The sequence below is a fragment of the Schistocerca cancellata genome, unplaced genomic scaffold (assembly GCF_023864275.1).
Source record: "Schistocerca cancellata isolate TAMUIC-IGC-003103 unplaced genomic scaffold, iqSchCanc2.1 HiC_scaffold_1096, whole genome shotgun sequence".
NCBI lineage: Eukaryota > Metazoa > Arthropoda > Insecta > Orthoptera > Acrididae > Schistocerca > Schistocerca cancellata.
This window is the reverse complement of record NW_026047095.1, coordinates 474,268-490,643: the sequence shown is the minus strand read 5'-3', so window position 1 is coordinate 490,643 and position 16,376 is coordinate 474,268. Positions and strand designations below refer to the sequence as shown.

Below are 16,376 nucleotides of genomic sequence, written 5' to 3'. Positions count from 1 at the left end.
TGGGTTAATAACCATGTTAACTTTGTCCATCCTGGCCAGCCGGGGTGGCCGCGTGGTTCTAGGCGCTACAGTCTGGAACCGCGTGACCTCTACGGTCGCAGGTTCGAATCCTGCCTCGGGCATGGATGTGTGTGATGTCCTTAGGTTAGTTAGGTTTAAATAGTTCTAAGTTCTAGGGGACTGATGACCTTAGAAGTTAAGTCCCAAAGTGCTCAGAGCCATTTAAACCATTTGTCCATGCTTTTGTGAATTCCCGACATGTTCCTTTTAATTTCGGTTTTCATACTATTTTCGATTTTTGTCATGTTATTTTGCATTTAGTTTTTCATAGTTTTATTGCCACCATTTATCGCTTTTCTAGTTTCTTGGAGAAACGCCAGTGTATTTTCCATTCCTGCCACGTCAGCATCTTGCACGTTATTTCACGTAATTGGTTCTGAAGAAGCGTGGACCTACCGGTATTGTGTTCTATCAATCCTTTCGTGTCTACTATAAACACTATAACCTTATGCGTCACTGCGTGCCGACGCATTCGATTGTCGGCGGCTGTAGTAATTACGGGAGCTTTTGTGTCCTCGTGGGCTAACTACACAGTGGTTTCTGATGTTTACTACTGCATCCACGTGTTCCCGAGTTTCTTCCTCGCTAGCAGATTCTCCTCCCCTGGCTTGACTGAATCTACCTTCTTCCAAAAATTCCCTGTGATCCGCTTTTATCTCATCGGTTCTCTGCGCACCTAGCATTCTCATTTCTGTCTCGTCCCACAAAATTTTGTTAGTCCCATGTACGTCCGCCATTTCAGTATGAATCCTGTCTACAGCATTTGCTTGTTTCTCTAAATGAGCTTTAGCTCTCGTTACTATGTGGTGTAGGACTAATCGATATTATCCCCTCACGAGCAAATTTCCCCCACACAAATAATTACTAAAGTGTCACTAGCACATATACAAGAAAATAAATTAATAATCACTTAATCTTTCTAAGACAACGTTCTGATCGAGCAGTGATCTGTACAAACACATACATAAAGCACTCCTTAACGTCTATAGCCAGCGACCAGACGCGCAAACGTGGCACTATTTCATACAACTTGAACTAAAGCATTGAAACCAGCGAGCAGATGCTCAAGCATGGCAACAGATGCAGTTATTACAAAATTATCTATAATTACATGCGTGACTCTATGCGTGTGTGCTTAAATTATTCAACCAAGCTTAAATCACAATTAATCTACAAATATTTTATTCACACTGAGATTTCAAATTGCTACAACTATATATTTTGTTGACTGTTTCTCAGGATTCACAGAAACTGATCCTGGAAGGGTTGCCATATCTGTCAGCGTTTTGAAGCTTCCAGAACTTGCCCCACACCCTCCCCCAAATCTGTAGTTTAACTGTCTGCTCATGCCATCCCACTGTCTTTGTCCATACAAAGAAATGATTCTTTTATCCTCGCATAATGGCTGCTCCTCCAGCTTTTGAAGTCTGTGTTATCGGTTTGTATGATTTGTTTGTACAGATTTTTTTCTGTTGTACTGGGTTGAGGGTATCTTGGGGGTTGGTTTGCCTCCAGCTGTTTAAGACAATGATATATGGCTGACTAGAATCTGTTTGTGGCCTGCTGAAGCTCACTGTAGTCTCTTACAGCTATAGAAAGCGCTAGGCTTACTAAGAGTATATCTTTATATCTGTCCGAGTCTCCGTCAGCGTATTTTAGCATTGTCCGTCTTGTGGGCAGCTGGTCTGGGAGTTGGGTGGCACTAGTCGCAATGAGGATGAGAAGGTGGTCCCTTGTGATGGAATCGCCGATGCTAGATTCCGCCATTTCGCCGCTGATGTTGGGGCTGTGCTGCATGTAGGTTAGTGTCTAACGTCCATGAAATCAGATGAAGGTCGGTTGATTTACTGGGAATCTGTTGGTTGATTCTGTTGTCAGTAGGTCGAAGAGTTGGCGTCCGCTATCATTGTATGGTTTGTCAGCTAGCACTTGCAGTGTTGCATTAAAGTTACCCAGTATTAGGATTCCATCAAGTTCCGTTATGTGTCGTAAGCACTGTATTGATAGGGGCATCCCTGGGGATTTTGCATACAAACTATGTTGAGGGTGCGCCTGCTCCGGTCTCTTATTTGGAGTGCGACGCCTTCGATGTTCTGAAGTACTGCCAGTTGAGGGCTTTCTTTTGCTGCTATTGAATCGCGTGTACATATGGCCACTCCGCCGCTGCCGTCTTACATATCTTTCCGAAAAGTGTTGTATTTGAGGAAGTTGGTTTGTTCCTGGCCTTTATCCACGTTTCAATTATTGTAGCAACATGAACATCACACTGATGCGGTGTCTGCATCAGCATTGTACCTTTAGTCCTCACTCTGTGCTTATTGAAAAAGACAATGAAAGGATAGGCTAAACACGGTTGGCGTTGGCGTGTTTGTTGCTGCTAGAAGTAGTTTCACTTGTCGCGAAATTGAAGTAGATACTTCCTGTGAGTTAGTATGGGCAGGCGTCATTGTTGGTAACCAGAATAAAACAATAATTGGATCCATTTACCGACCTCCCAATTCAGATGATAGAGTTGCTGAAAGGTTCAAGGAAAACTTGAGTTTGATTTCAAACACGTACCCGACTCATACGATAAAAGTTGGTGGTGAATTTAATGTATCCTCGATATGTTGGCGAAATTACATGTTTAATTCCGGAGGTACACATCAAATAACATCCGAGATTGTGCTAAACGCATTCTCTGAAAATTATTTCGAGCAGTTAGTTCATGAGCCCATGCGAATAGTAAACGGTTGTAAAAACACACCTGACTTAGCAACAAATAATCCTGAGTTAATAACGAGCACCAAATCCGATTTTGGGATTAGTGTACCCAGGATTGTCGTAGCGAGACTGAATATTGTAATCCCCAAATCCTCGAAATATAAGGGAAAATATACCTATTCAAAAAAGCAGATAAAAATTCACTTGGCGCCTTCCTGAGAGACAATCTCCACTCAAAAATGGTTCAAATGGCTCTGAGCACTATGGGACTTAACATATTAGGTCATCAGTCCCCTAGAACTTAGAACTACTTAAACCTAACTAACCTAAGGACATCACACACATCCATGCCCGAGGCAGGATTCGAACCTGCGTCCGTAGCAGTCCCACGGATTCGGACTGCAGCGCCTAGAACCGCACGACCACCGCGGCCGGCTAATCTCCACTCATTCCAAATTAATAACGTAAGTGTAGACCAGATGTGGCTTTCATTCAAAGAAATGGTATCAGCAGCAGTTGAAAGATTTATACCATACAAATTGACAAATGACGGAGCTGATCCTCCTTATTACACAAAACGGGTTAGAACACCGTTGCAGAAACAATGAAACAAACATGCCAAATTTAAACATACACCAAATCCCCAAGATTGGCCATCTTTTACAGAAGCCCGATGTTTATCGCGGACTTCAATGCGAGATGCTTATAAGAGTTTCCACAACGAAACGCAGTCTCGAAACCTGGCAGAAAATCCAAAGAGATCCTGGTCGTATGTGAAGTATGTTAGCTACAAAAAACAATCAATGCCTTCTCTGCGCGATAGCAATGGATGTACTATCGAAGACAGTGCTACCAAAGCAGATTTACTAAACACAGCCTTCCGAAATGCCTTTACAAAAGAAGACGAAGTAAGTATTCCATAATCCGAATCGAGAGCAGATGCCAACATTATTAGCGTAGAAGTAAATATCTTCGGCGTAGTAAAGCAACTTAAATCACTTAACAAAAGCAAATCTTCTATTCCAGACTGTATACCAATTACGTTCCTTTCGGAGTATGCTGATGCATTAGCTCCATACTTAACAATCACATACAACTGTTCGTTCGACGAAAGATCCGTACCCAAACACTGGAAGGTGACACAGGTCACCCCAATATTCAAGAAAGGTAGTTGGAGTAATCCACTAAATTACAGGCCCATATCGTTAACGTCGATATGCAGCAGGATTTTGGAACATATATTGTGTTCTAACATTATGAATTGCCTCGAAGGAAACGGTCTGTTTACACACAATCAACATGGGTGTAGAAGACATCGTTCCTATGGAACACAGCTAGCTCTTTCTTCACATGAAATGTTGAGTGCTATTGACAAGGGATTTAAGATCTATTCCGTATTTCTGGATTTCCGGAAGGCTTTTGACGCTGTACCACACTCGCGGCTCGTAGTGAAAATGCATGCTTATGGAATATCGTCTCAGTTATGTGACTGGATTTGTGATTCCCTGTCATCGAGTAAGACAGAAGTGATTCTGGCGTTCCCCAAGATAGTGTTATAGGCCCTTTGCTGTTCCTTATCTATTTAAACGATTTGGAAGACAGTCTGAGCAGCCGTCTTCGGTTGTTTCCAGATGACGCTGTCGTTTGTCGACTAATAAGTCCTCAGAAGATCAAAACAAAGTGCAAAACGATTTAGAAAAGATGTCTGAATGGTGTGAAAATTGGCAGTTGACTGTAAATAACTAATGGAGTGAGGTCATCCACATGAGTGCTATAAGGAACTCGTTAAACTTCGGTTACACGATAAACCAGTCTAATCTAAAAACCGCAAATTGAACTAAATACCAAGGTATTGCAGTCACGAACAACTTAAATTGGGTCGGCCACTGTGATCGAGCGGTTCTAGGCACTTCAGTCTGGAACTGCGCGATCACTAAGGTCGCAGGTTCGAATCCTTCCTGGGGCATGGATGTGTGTAGTGACCTTAGGTTAGTTAGGTTTAGGTTGTTCTAGGTTCTAGGCGAATGATGACCTCAGATGTTAAGTCCGATAGTGCTCAGAGCCATTTTAGCCAACTTAAATTGGAAGGAACGCACAGAAAATGTTGTGGGGATGGCTAACCAAAGGCTGAGTTTTATTGGCAGCACACTTATAAAATGTAGCAGATCTACTAAAGAGACTGCCTACACTACACCTGTCCGTCCTCTTTTAGAATACTGCTCAGCGGTGTGAGATCCTTATCAGATAGGACTGACGGACTTCATCGAAAATGTTCAAAGAAAGGCAGCACGTTTTGTATTATCGTGAATTATGGGATAGAGTGTCACAGAAATGATACAGGATTTCGACTGGACATCATTAAAACAAATGCGTTTTTCGTTGCGACTGAACCTTCTCACGATATTCATCACCTACGTTCTCCTCCGAATGCGAAAATATTTTGTTGACACGTACCTACATAGGGAGGAACGATCACCACGATAAAATAAGGGAAATCAGAGCCCGTACGGAAAGATACAGGTGTTCGTTCTTTCCGCGCACTATACGAAATTGGAATAATAGAGAATTGTGAAGGTGGTTCGATGAACCTTCAGCCAGGAACTTAAATGTGATTTGCAGAGTATCCATGTAGATGTAGATGTAGATGTAGATGTAGACGTTGTGCATCAGCCATTGTGGTGGTGGTAACTGGCTAAGGGGGGCTAGAGTGGTTGACGGGGTTGTTTACTTTCTGTGGTGTGTGTGGTGTGTGTATGTGTGTGTGTGTGTGTGTGTGTGTGTGTGTGTTCGTGTGCATTCGCCATTCAGGGTGCTGTTATTCCCTTATCGTTTGTGTATTTTATTTCGTGTTTGCGCACCCTCGTAGTATTTTCCCAGTATTTGTCTTCTAGCGTATCCCAAAGAACTTTGACAGCCTCTCTGCGATCTTGAAGTAGGTGGAACAGTACTGTGGCTGCGATCCGTATGAGGTCTTCTTTGAGCACTATGTGGTGGTAGAGGTAGTCGTCGCTGTCTGGAAGACACGCTAGCTCGTGTATGATCTCGATGGGGGAGTGTATCGACCGCTGCGGCCTTCTTGGGTCTTTCGAGGCATTTGTAGAAGAGGGCAGGGTTGGGACCCTTGCAATTGGAGCATGTTTCTTCTTCCGTTTGGTTGCAGCGGAAGAGGTCATGCTGTCCATAGCATCTTCGACCCTTTGTTTCGTGAACGTATTTGTTGTGTGTGTATGTGAAGGGCACCTACAATATTGCGCTGGTTTAGGGGGAGGGGGCTGCTTGGATGTTGTGCTATGCAGTTTCGTCGTTTATTTTTCTTTCGTCTCTGCGCTATGCTTTGTTTACGTTAAGGCCCCGTGGAAGCAGTTTTTTGAGCACTGAGTCGTCCGATGTGCCTTGATGTATGCTTTTAAATATGACGATCTCCTCCTTTACGGGTCCAGTATTTATGTCTACTCTCTTCCTCCCCCACCGCCGTGTCCAGTCGTCCCGTCACCGGTCCGCGTTGTTGCGCATTCCCTCTTCGGTCCGGAGTACCTCTCTGTGGGCTGGCGATGCGTTTTCGGTCCACTTGGGAAGTAAAACAAATGAAGAGGCTGCAAACAGTGCAGAACAAATCTCTCTGGCTCTGCATCAGCCACGATATTTCAGTACGATGTAGCTTTACGATGAACTCGAGACTTCCGACGCTGAAGTGACGCATCCGCGATTTCGCCACGAGATTCTACTCGTCGGCGCGGACCTGAGATAATCGAATGGTCTGTGAAATGCGACAGCTGCGATGCCAGCTGCTCTCTCTGGAGTTTTCTCCCATTAGAAACGTTCTCAGCCGTTCCTTCTTGAACTTGGTGTGTCAGGCCGAGCGCTGTTATTTCGTCTTCGATCCCATGCACCCGTCTATGTGATTGAATTCCGCCTTCGGGCCCGTGCAGCTCCAGGTTCCGTTGTGGTTCCAGCTGTTCTCTCTGCAGGTCGCTCCCGCTAGAAGCTCCCCGCTACGTGGTGGTGGTGGTGGTTGTTGGTATGTTTAAGGGGGACTAAACAGCGAAGGTCATCAGGCCCCCATTCCAAAAACAGGCGAGCCGAAATTCGGCGGAGCAGGTAAAAACCAAAGGGGGGGAGGAGACGCCCCCCCCCAGGCGCTAAAAGAACACAAATGCAGCAACAAACACTACAGACAAGAAGAGTACAGATGAACACCAGACAGAAAGAAACAGCAGAAAAGAAGATGGCTGGAGACTGGTTGACTGACCACAAGAACAAAAAAAAGGGAAAGAGTCAACCATCCGACGACACACCAGAACAGCAACAAATATTGAGAGAAGTGAGGACAAAAGACACAGAAAGGGAAAGGTGCAGGACCTCCCTAAATGGAACCATAAAAAGGTCTACCACGGATAAAATTTAAAACGTCATCAGCCATGGAGGCATCGTCGCATAAAACCAAAGGCAAAGTGCCCAGGAGATTAAAAGACTCCCGGAGGGTGCGCAGTCGGCGACACTCCAACAAAATGTGGGCGACCGTCAGCCGGGACCCACACTGACACAGGGGGGGGATCCTCCTGACGCACCAGGTAGGTATGGCCGATGCGGAGCCGACACACGACGACAGAGTCCCTGCGAGAAGCCCGCAGGGAGGAGCGCCACACATCGGTCGTCTCCTTGACAGCCACGCCACTCAGCAGTCCACATCCCAAGCACCTTACGGCGCAACACCAGTTGCTGATCGCGAGCCGTGAGGCCGATCTCCAAAGCTGGGGCATCGATCGCCCCTTTGGCCAGCCTGTCAACACGTTCGTTCTCCGGGATGCCAACGTGACCTGGCGTCCAAACAAAGACCACCGAACGACCAGAACGGGTAATGGCGGAAACAGACTCCTGAATAGAGGACACCAGAGGAGAAGAGGTATAGCAGCGGTCGATGGCCTGGAGCCTGCTCAGGGAGTCACTGCAGATAACGATGGACGTACCTGAGCAGAAACGCATATGCTCAAGAGCGCGCAATATGGCCACCAGCTCTGCAGTAAAAATACTGCAGCCAGCCGGCAAGGAGCGCTGCTCAGCATGGGCAGCGTGAGCAAAAGCGTAGGCAGTGCGACCGTCAACCAGGGAACCATCGGTGTAGACAGTCCACAGTCCGAAAATGAGGCGAGGAGCGCAAGAAAACGGCGACGGAGGGCCACAGGCGGAACCGAGTCCTTGGTTCCCTGTGCCAAGTCCAGACAGACGGACGGCCGGGACAAACACCAGGGAGGCGTAGGTGCACGGACCCGGAAGGGAGGCAGAAGAGGGAATGACCCCAGTTCCGACAGCAGGGACTGGACGCGGACAGCTACGGAAAGCCCAGACCTAGGTCGCCGTTCGGGCAGATGGAGGACCATGGCAGGGAAAAGCAGGCGACGATTGGGATGGCCTGGCGAGCAATGCACGTGGACAGCATAGTCGGCGAGCAGTCGATGGCGGCGAATCCGCAGCGGGGGAACCCTGGCCTCCACGAGTAGACTATCCACAGTGGTGTATGGGGTCTAACAACTTCAACACTGAGGGTGATGCAGACCCATAGGCCAGGCTCCCATAATCAAGCTGGGACTGCACAAGGGCTCTGTACAATCGCAGCAGCGTGCTGCGATCTGCACCCCAAGACGTGTGGCTAAGGCAGCGGAGGGCGTTGAGGTGCCGCCAGCATTTTTGCTTCAGCTGAGTAATATGCGGAACCCCTGTGAGCCGGGCATGAAACACGAGTCCCAAGAAGCGGCAAGTGTCCACCACTTCAAGCAGGTGGCCGTCGAGGTAAAGTTCAGGATGAAGGTGGACCGTCCGACGCCTGCAGAAGTGCATAACTCGAGTCTTGGCTGCAGAGAACTGAAAACCATGAGTCAGAGCCCATGATGCTGCCTTGCGAACGGCGACTTGCAGCCTGCGTTCGGCGACTCCCGTAGTCGTGGAGCTAAATGAGATGCAGAAGTCGTCGGCATACAAAGAAGGAGACACTGACGACCCCACGGCTGCAGCCAGACCATTAATGGCCACTAGAAATAAGGAGATGCTCAACACCGAGCCCTGCGGGACCCCATTTTCCTGTATATAAGATGAACTAGATTCGGCACCGATGTGCACCCGGAAAGAGCGGCGCAATAAAAAGGTTTGAAGAAAAGCCGGGAGCCGACCACGAAGACCCCACTCAGACAACGTGGCGAGGATGTGATGCCTCCATGTGGTGTCATACGCCTTCCGCAGATCGAAAAATACTGCAACGAGATGCTGACGTCGGGCAAAGGCCGTACGGATAGCAGATTCCAGCCACACCAAATTGTCCGTGGCAGACCGGCCCCTACGGAAGTCACCCTGGGATGGAGCGAGGAGACCGCGCAACTCAAGGACCCAACACAAACGCCGCCCCACTATACGTTCGAGCAGTTTGCACAAAACGTTGGTGAGGGTAATGGGACGATAGCTGTCCACCGCCAGTGGGTCCGCACCGGGCTTCAAGATGGGGTCAATAACACCCTCTCGCCATTGCGACGGGAACTCGCCCTCGCTCCAAATGCGGATAAAGATGGATAGGATGTGTCTCTGGCAGTCCCTGGAGAGATGCTTAAGCATCTGTGCGTGGATGCAGTCTGGTCCTGGTGCTGTATCAGGGCAATCGGCGAGGGCAGTGAGGAATTCCCTCTCGCTGAAAGGAGCATTGTATGTTTCAGAACGACGCGTGCGGAACGATAACGGCGTCTGCTCGGCTCGCTCCTTGAGAGAGCGAAAGGCGGGGGGATAAGTTGCAGTCGCAGAGCTCTTAGCTAAGTGCGCAGCAAGGTGTTCAGCAATGGCGGCAGCGGCCGTGCAGACAGCGCCGTTCAAGGAGATCCCAGGGACACCCATAGGGGTCTGGTGTCCATAAATCCGCCGTATCCGGGACCACACGAGCGAGGGGGAGACACGGGAGCCCAAGGATGAGACATACCGCTCCCAGCATTCCTGCTTACGCCGTGTAATAAGACGACGGGCGAAGGCACGGAGTCTCTTAAAGGCGATGAGGGTCTCGAGAGACGGGTGCCGCCTATGACGCTGGAGGGCCCGACTACGGTCGCAAATAACCTCAGCAATCTCTGGCGACCACCAGGGTACAGCCTTCCTCCGAGGGAGTCCAGAAGAGCGGGGGATGCCAGCCTCGGCCGCCGAAATGATTGACGTGGTTATGACACGGACCACCTTGTCAATGTCACCCTTTGGGGGAGACTCAACGGTTGCCGCGGAAGTAAAACTTGGCCAGTCAGCCCTGTGGAGAGCCCAGCGGGGCAGGAGCCCAGAAGAATGACACTGGGACAGTGACAAATAGATGGGAAAATGGTCACTACCACACAGGTCAGGATGCACTCTCCAGTGGAGGGATGGGACAAGTCCGGGGGTGCAAAGAGAGAGATCGATGGCCGAGAACGAGCCATGGGCCACACTGAAATGCGTGGGAACACCGGTGTTAAAGAGGCTAAGGTCGAGCTGAGCCAACAAATGCTCCATGGCACGACCGCGGTCATCGGAGACAGTCCCACCCCGTAGAGGGTTGTGGGCATTGAAATCGCCCAGCAACACGAAAGGTGGCGGCAGTTGGGCTATCAGAGTAGCCAGGACATGCTGCGCAACAGCACCATCCGGTGGTAGGTAAATACTGCAGATGGTAATAGCCTGTGGCGTCCACACCCGAACAGCGACAGCCTCTAAAGCTGTTTGTAGAGGTACAAACTCGCTGTGAAGAGAGTTAAGGACATATATGCAGACGCCACCAGACACCCTTTCATAAGCTGCCCAGTTCTTAAAATAACCCCGATAGCCACGGAGGGCGGGGGTTCGCATTGCTGGAAACCAAGTTTCCTGCAGAGCAATGCAAAGGAAAGGATGAAGGCTGATAAGTTGGCGGAGCTCAGCTAGATGGTGGAAGAAACCGCTGCAGTTCCACTAGAGGATGGTATTGGCCATGGATGGGAAAGGCGTGAAGGGACTGGGGAGGCAGGTTACGCCTCCTGGGCCCCTGCTGCTTCTCAGTCACCACCTGGACAACAGCCATCTACTGCATATGAGGGACTGGCGTGAACCATGTCCACAGCGGACGCCAGGATCTCCACCTCATCCTCAGACGCAGAGCTTGTAGGAAGCGGTGGAATGGGTGCCACCGCAATGTCAGTAGCGTTGGGGAGTTCCTACTTCTTCTGCTTCTCGTGCTGTGCCTTTGGTGGTTCAGGCTGGGAGGGCGGCACTGGGTCAGTCTCAGGGACAGACGACGACCGTGTGTCCCGACGACCAGGGACCGGCGGTTGTTTAAGCCACTTGCGGCTGTCAGCCTTGGTACCAGTCGGAACTTGAGAAGGGAGGTCCCCAAGGGACCCCTTCCTTACGAGAGTAGCCGAAGAAGTCTTACGCTTCTCCGGCTGGGAAGGGGGAACTGATGTCCCTGATGGTTTGGGAGGTGTGGCTCCGGAAGTAGATGGAGCAGGAGCAACAGTGGGTTTAGTGCCCCCCACCATCAAGGGGGCAGGTGTGGGGATTCGACTCTGAGAGCTGACTGGAGCGGATGGAACTGTAGCAGGAGTGACAGTTGCGGCATAAGAAGCTGTCATGCGCACTGGATGAAGCCGATCATATTTCCGCTTCGCCTCAGTGTACGTCAGGCGGTCGAGAGTCTTGATTTCCATGATCTTCCGTTCCTTCTGCAGAATCGGACAGCCTGGTGAGCAAGGCGGATGGTGCGCACCACAGTTCACACAGATTGGAGGCGGGGCACAGGGATGATCAGGATGGGATGGTCGACCGCAATCGCGACAGACGAGGTCAGAAGCACAGCGTGAAGACATATGGCCAAACTTCCAACACTTGAAGCACTGCATCGGGGGAGGGATATATGGCTTGACATCACAACGGTATCACCTTGACCTTCTCAGGTAACGTGTCACCCTCAAAGGCCAAGACGAAGGCACCTCTGGTAACTTGACGTTCCCTCGGACCCTGGTGGACGCGCCGGACGAAATGGACACCTCGGCGCTCCAAGTTGGCGCGCAGCTCGTCATCGGACTGTAAAAGGAGATCCGTGTGGAAGATAATGCCCTAGACCATATTCAGACTTTTATGGGGCGTGATAGTGACGGAGACATCCCCCAGCTTAGTACAAGCGAGCAAGGCCCGCGACTCAGCGGAGGATGCCGTTTTTATCAACACCGATCCGGACCGCATCTTGGACAAGCTCTCCACCTCCCCATACTTGTCCTCTAAATGCTCTACAAAGAACTGAGGCTTCACGGATATAAAAGATTCCCCATCAGCTCTGGTACAGACAAGATATCTGGGCGAATACGTCTCACTGTCATTCAATGCCTTTCATTCCTCCCATGGTTTGGCGAGGGGGGGGAACGATTTGGGGTCATTAACGTTACCTTTAAAATGGGCCCTCGAACGCTTAGAGACTGCTGGTGGCTGGCCACCAGCAAGAGAAGATGTGCCACGCTTCATTGTGTGTCATGCACCCTGATGCCACCTACTCCGACCAAGGGCCCTCCCCACGGGCGCCACCCAGCCACAGCAAAGGCCACCTGGCAGGATGGCCATTGCCGGGAGTCCCGATGCCCCATGGAGATGGGCATCTACTCCTTGGCATACGTGGAGAGTTAACGGCGCAGGCATCAGTAGAGCGATCCCTGTGTTGTCAGGGGGCTACAACCAACAGGGTACATGGCGGCCCCACCACAACGGACTGGCTACCGTGCTGGATCTTAGGTGCAAGAAAGTCCAAGGTCGTCGTGGAAGTTAAAAGCAACACTGCAGAGTGCAGTGTAGTAATCGCACCCAGGGACGTATCCTCGCCCAAGAGATGGAAAACGAGCGGGACACCATTGCAACGACGAAAAAGTCGGCTAAAGGTCTCAATGCACGACGGATACAGTGCACCATGTAAGGCGCCCTTCCCCAATTGGCTCGCTCTTCGGAATAATTTAGAAAGATGGAGGTCAAACCCGAGAGGGGACCATCACATGAAGCCGAAACATTTGAAACTCCTTTTAGTCGCCTCTTACGACAGGCAGGAATACCGCGGGCCTATTCTTACCCCCGAACCCGCAGGGGGTGCTCTGCTTTTGATAACTACATCAGCAACGGCACCTGGTCATTCTTTTGGTAACCACATCCAGCAACGCCAACTGGCCATCCCTTTTACAGTGCCAGGGTGAACTTAATACTTGAGTGGAGTGAGTTCAGATGTTCCAGAAAATCATAGAGCATATCACTACTAGCTGTTGTTGGTAAATCGCTGTATGAACCAAAATTTATGTAATTTTATCGTCATGATCATTATGGTGAGAGAACTTCTTGACATATCGAAGCTGTGTGATGCATCTCGAATCATTTCCCCAAACATTTGCTTCCGTGAACCATAAGTTGCCCTTATGGCTTCACTCCCCCCAGTAGACTTACTTCCTATGTAGTTTGCAAAAATAGACACGGATCTCCTGTGGCACTTCTGGAAGAAACGATGTTATGGGGAAAAGGCTGTCTCACAGCTCAGCAGTTGTTTGAACAATGGGTTTTTCTCTGAGGACTAAGCAAGAGCGGCTTTGAAATTTCCTGGGAGATCAAAACTGCGTAACGGATCAGGAACTCAAATTCAGCACACTGAATTTCACACACATTACCTCTTACCTTATAATTCTAGATTCATTCTAGGCTCTCGGAATTTTCATAGTAATAATCTATACTGAACACAATTTTATCATGGCTTTTCATACCGTAGTTCTTTAGATACTTGACTGATGCATTGACTGCTAAACTTACAAAGAATTCCATTGGTCTGTTATGAACCTTAGTAACTTTTTCCGTCAATTCAGCCCTGCAAAGTTCTTTTGCTCACGAATCGAAGCACTCTTCCTGCAGTTATGGAGTGCAGGCATGCGCTAACTGATAAACTCTCAAATAATCCTATGGTTATTCATGTTGCGATGTATACTCTAAAAATAACCGTTTTTTACTCAATGTAAGAATTCTATTTATGTATTTCAATTGCTGAATTTTCGTACAGCCAGTAGTAAGAAAACTTTTCGATTTTCCTATTCAGTCTCAGTAGCACTGCTGTTGTTTTGAGATGTATCCTTGGTACTCTAGTGAAGCGCTCTTGTAATGTGTGTGTTTTTTTTTCTGTTCGGCAGGGTCCATACACTATAGACATGTTAGAGCTTGGCGCCTGCGATGATGGGGAATACCCAGGCATTTTGGTTAACATTTCACAGACTGTAGACGAGGAAACCAATGAAACCACGTACAAAGGAGGCATCACTTTGTACTACGACATGTTTGCGGACGATTTTGAGGTGAGGGTTCAGTGGCAGCTCGCCTCGTTCAGGCGCTCTCCGCGTTGTATTCCTCAACTCTGGAACAAACCAGGTATGTGAGAGGTGACGCCCGCGCTCCTTGCCAGCGATTCCTGGTTTCTGACGTTCCGGGCCTCTGCATATTGAGGAATCGAGCTCGGGAGTACCCTTCTGTTTTGATACAAACTGTGAGTCAGTTAATCCGTTCACCTCTAATACCTGCCGAATCATGTAATATATGGTAATGCTGTTCACACCTGTGTTAACTGCGAGACAGTACGCAACATATGATACAGTCCTGTTTCATAGCTACATTAATTACAAAGGCATGGGCATTACCTCCTCTTTTTAGCCCTCGGGCGGTCGCATTGGTTGACTGAGCCAACCAGTGTTCGTTTTTCACTTTGAAGTCAAAATACGCATTGTTGCAGTACTGGTGGGTCCGCCTATCTTCAAGATGGACCTCTGTCAATTGAACTGTTGCTGCGTTTGTAGCGCTCACACATTGACAGCAACTGCAGCTTATTTTAGTCCTGGTTCTGTTTGGTGTGCAGAGTCAACCACGCGACCTGTGATGTAAGTATTTTTTTATGGTAACTGTGAATACTGTATTTATTTAAGATTAAAATCTTCCACTAGCAACTATATTTTATTTTTATTTATACTTTTAGGGATTTTTCAAAAAGGGGTTACCAGAGGAGGAGATTGAAAGGCTTCTAAAAGAAGATTTGGACGACAACAAGTGTTCTGAATTTGACTGGTCTGACAAGGAAGAAGAACAAATAGTAGTTAGTGATCACAACAGTGAATCAGAAGCAGAAGTAGTTCCTTTAGAGGGAGGAGGACATACATATATCGAAGACGAAATACAACTTAATGAAGATGAAAAAAATGGTGACGATAATTTTGATTTTATGTGTGGGTATTTTGTTGGTAAAAATGGCAAAACTAAGTGGTCCACGGAAAGTGTAGGAGCCAAAACGGCGAAAGCGCCCTCAAAAAATATAAAAAAATTCTACCGGGTCCGAAGAGGTCTGCTAAGGGCATTACACAATAAGTGACAGCAATCAGTAAGATTGTTAGTGCAGATATGATTAATTCACTTGTGGAATACATCAATCAGCAACGCAGTATCACAGGAGAGAGAGAGAGAGAGAGAGAGAGAGATGAAGGAAACTTCTAGGGAAGAGATATATGCTTTCCTTGCAATCTTTATATTGACTGGTTTGAAGGGTGGAAATAAAACAAAAGTTGAAGAACTTTGCAGTAAAGATGGCACTGGTATAAAGATCCATAGTTTGTATATCATACAGACGGTTCTTATTCTCCTCAGGAGCGTGAGATTTGACGACAAATTGACAAGAACACAAAGACGCAAGAGCGACAAATTTGCAGCAATCAGATCATATTTAGATAATTTTGTCACCAATTGTAAGGAAAGATATAGTTTGGAAGAGTTTGTAACCATTGATGAGATGCTCACACGTTTTAGAGGGCGATATGCGTATGTTCAGTACATACCGAACAAACCAGGAAAATACAGCCCGAAATTCTTTGCTATTTGCGATGCCAAAAACATTCCATACAGAATGTGTTGAGCTGTACCGTGGAACGCAACCAAATGGCCCTAACAGTGTGCCAAATAAACCGTACGATATCACGCATCGCCTGGCAGAACCTGTGCTGTGATGAAATCGGAATATTACCTTTTATATTTGGTATACCAGTTATCCACTGTCAGCCTTACTTTTGCAGAGAAACGTCACATGGATTGGAACTCTGAAGAAAAATAAAACGGAAATTCCCCCGGAATTCCTACCTCTGAAATCCAGGAAGATTAGGTCTTCATTGTTTGGATACCAGAAAGATATCACACTGATGTCATATGTGCCCAAAAGAAACAAATGTGCTGTTCTGCTTAACACCATGCACAGTGAAGGCACAGTCGATGAGAATACCAATAAACCGTACATTATCGTGGACTATAACCGACAAAAGGAAGGGTCGATACAGTCGACCTAATGTACAGTAAGCATTCAGTTGCACGAGTAACAAGGAGGTGGACAGTGGCTGAATGGTTCGCCGTACTAAACATCGCTGGTATCATTACCCAAACACTGTTTCACTGCAATGCAGAAAACCCAACAACACCAACGGGGCTGTTTGTGAAACAGTTATCCCAAAAACTTATTAAAGATCATTTAGTTACAGGATCCAACATTTCGATGCTTCCAAATGATCTCAAAATATTTTCGTTGCCTTATAAATAGCAAGAAC

At 48.0% G+C, this 16,376-nt stretch overlaps 1 protein-coding gene across 2 annotated transcripts in view; it reads left to right on the top strand.

The window, feature by feature from the left end:
• Positions 1-16,376, top strand: part of LOC126154581 (uncharacterized) — a 129,747-nt gene that overhangs the window by 19,950 nt on the left and 93,421 nt on the right. For both annotated transcript variants that reach the window (XM_049916157.1, XM_049916156.1), the window contains exon 2: positions 13,938-14,099. In XM_049916157.1, coding sequence (XP_049772114.1) covers positions 13,938-14,099 — 162 coding nt within the window. The remainder of the gene's footprint in view (positions 1-13,937; positions 14,100-16,376) is intronic.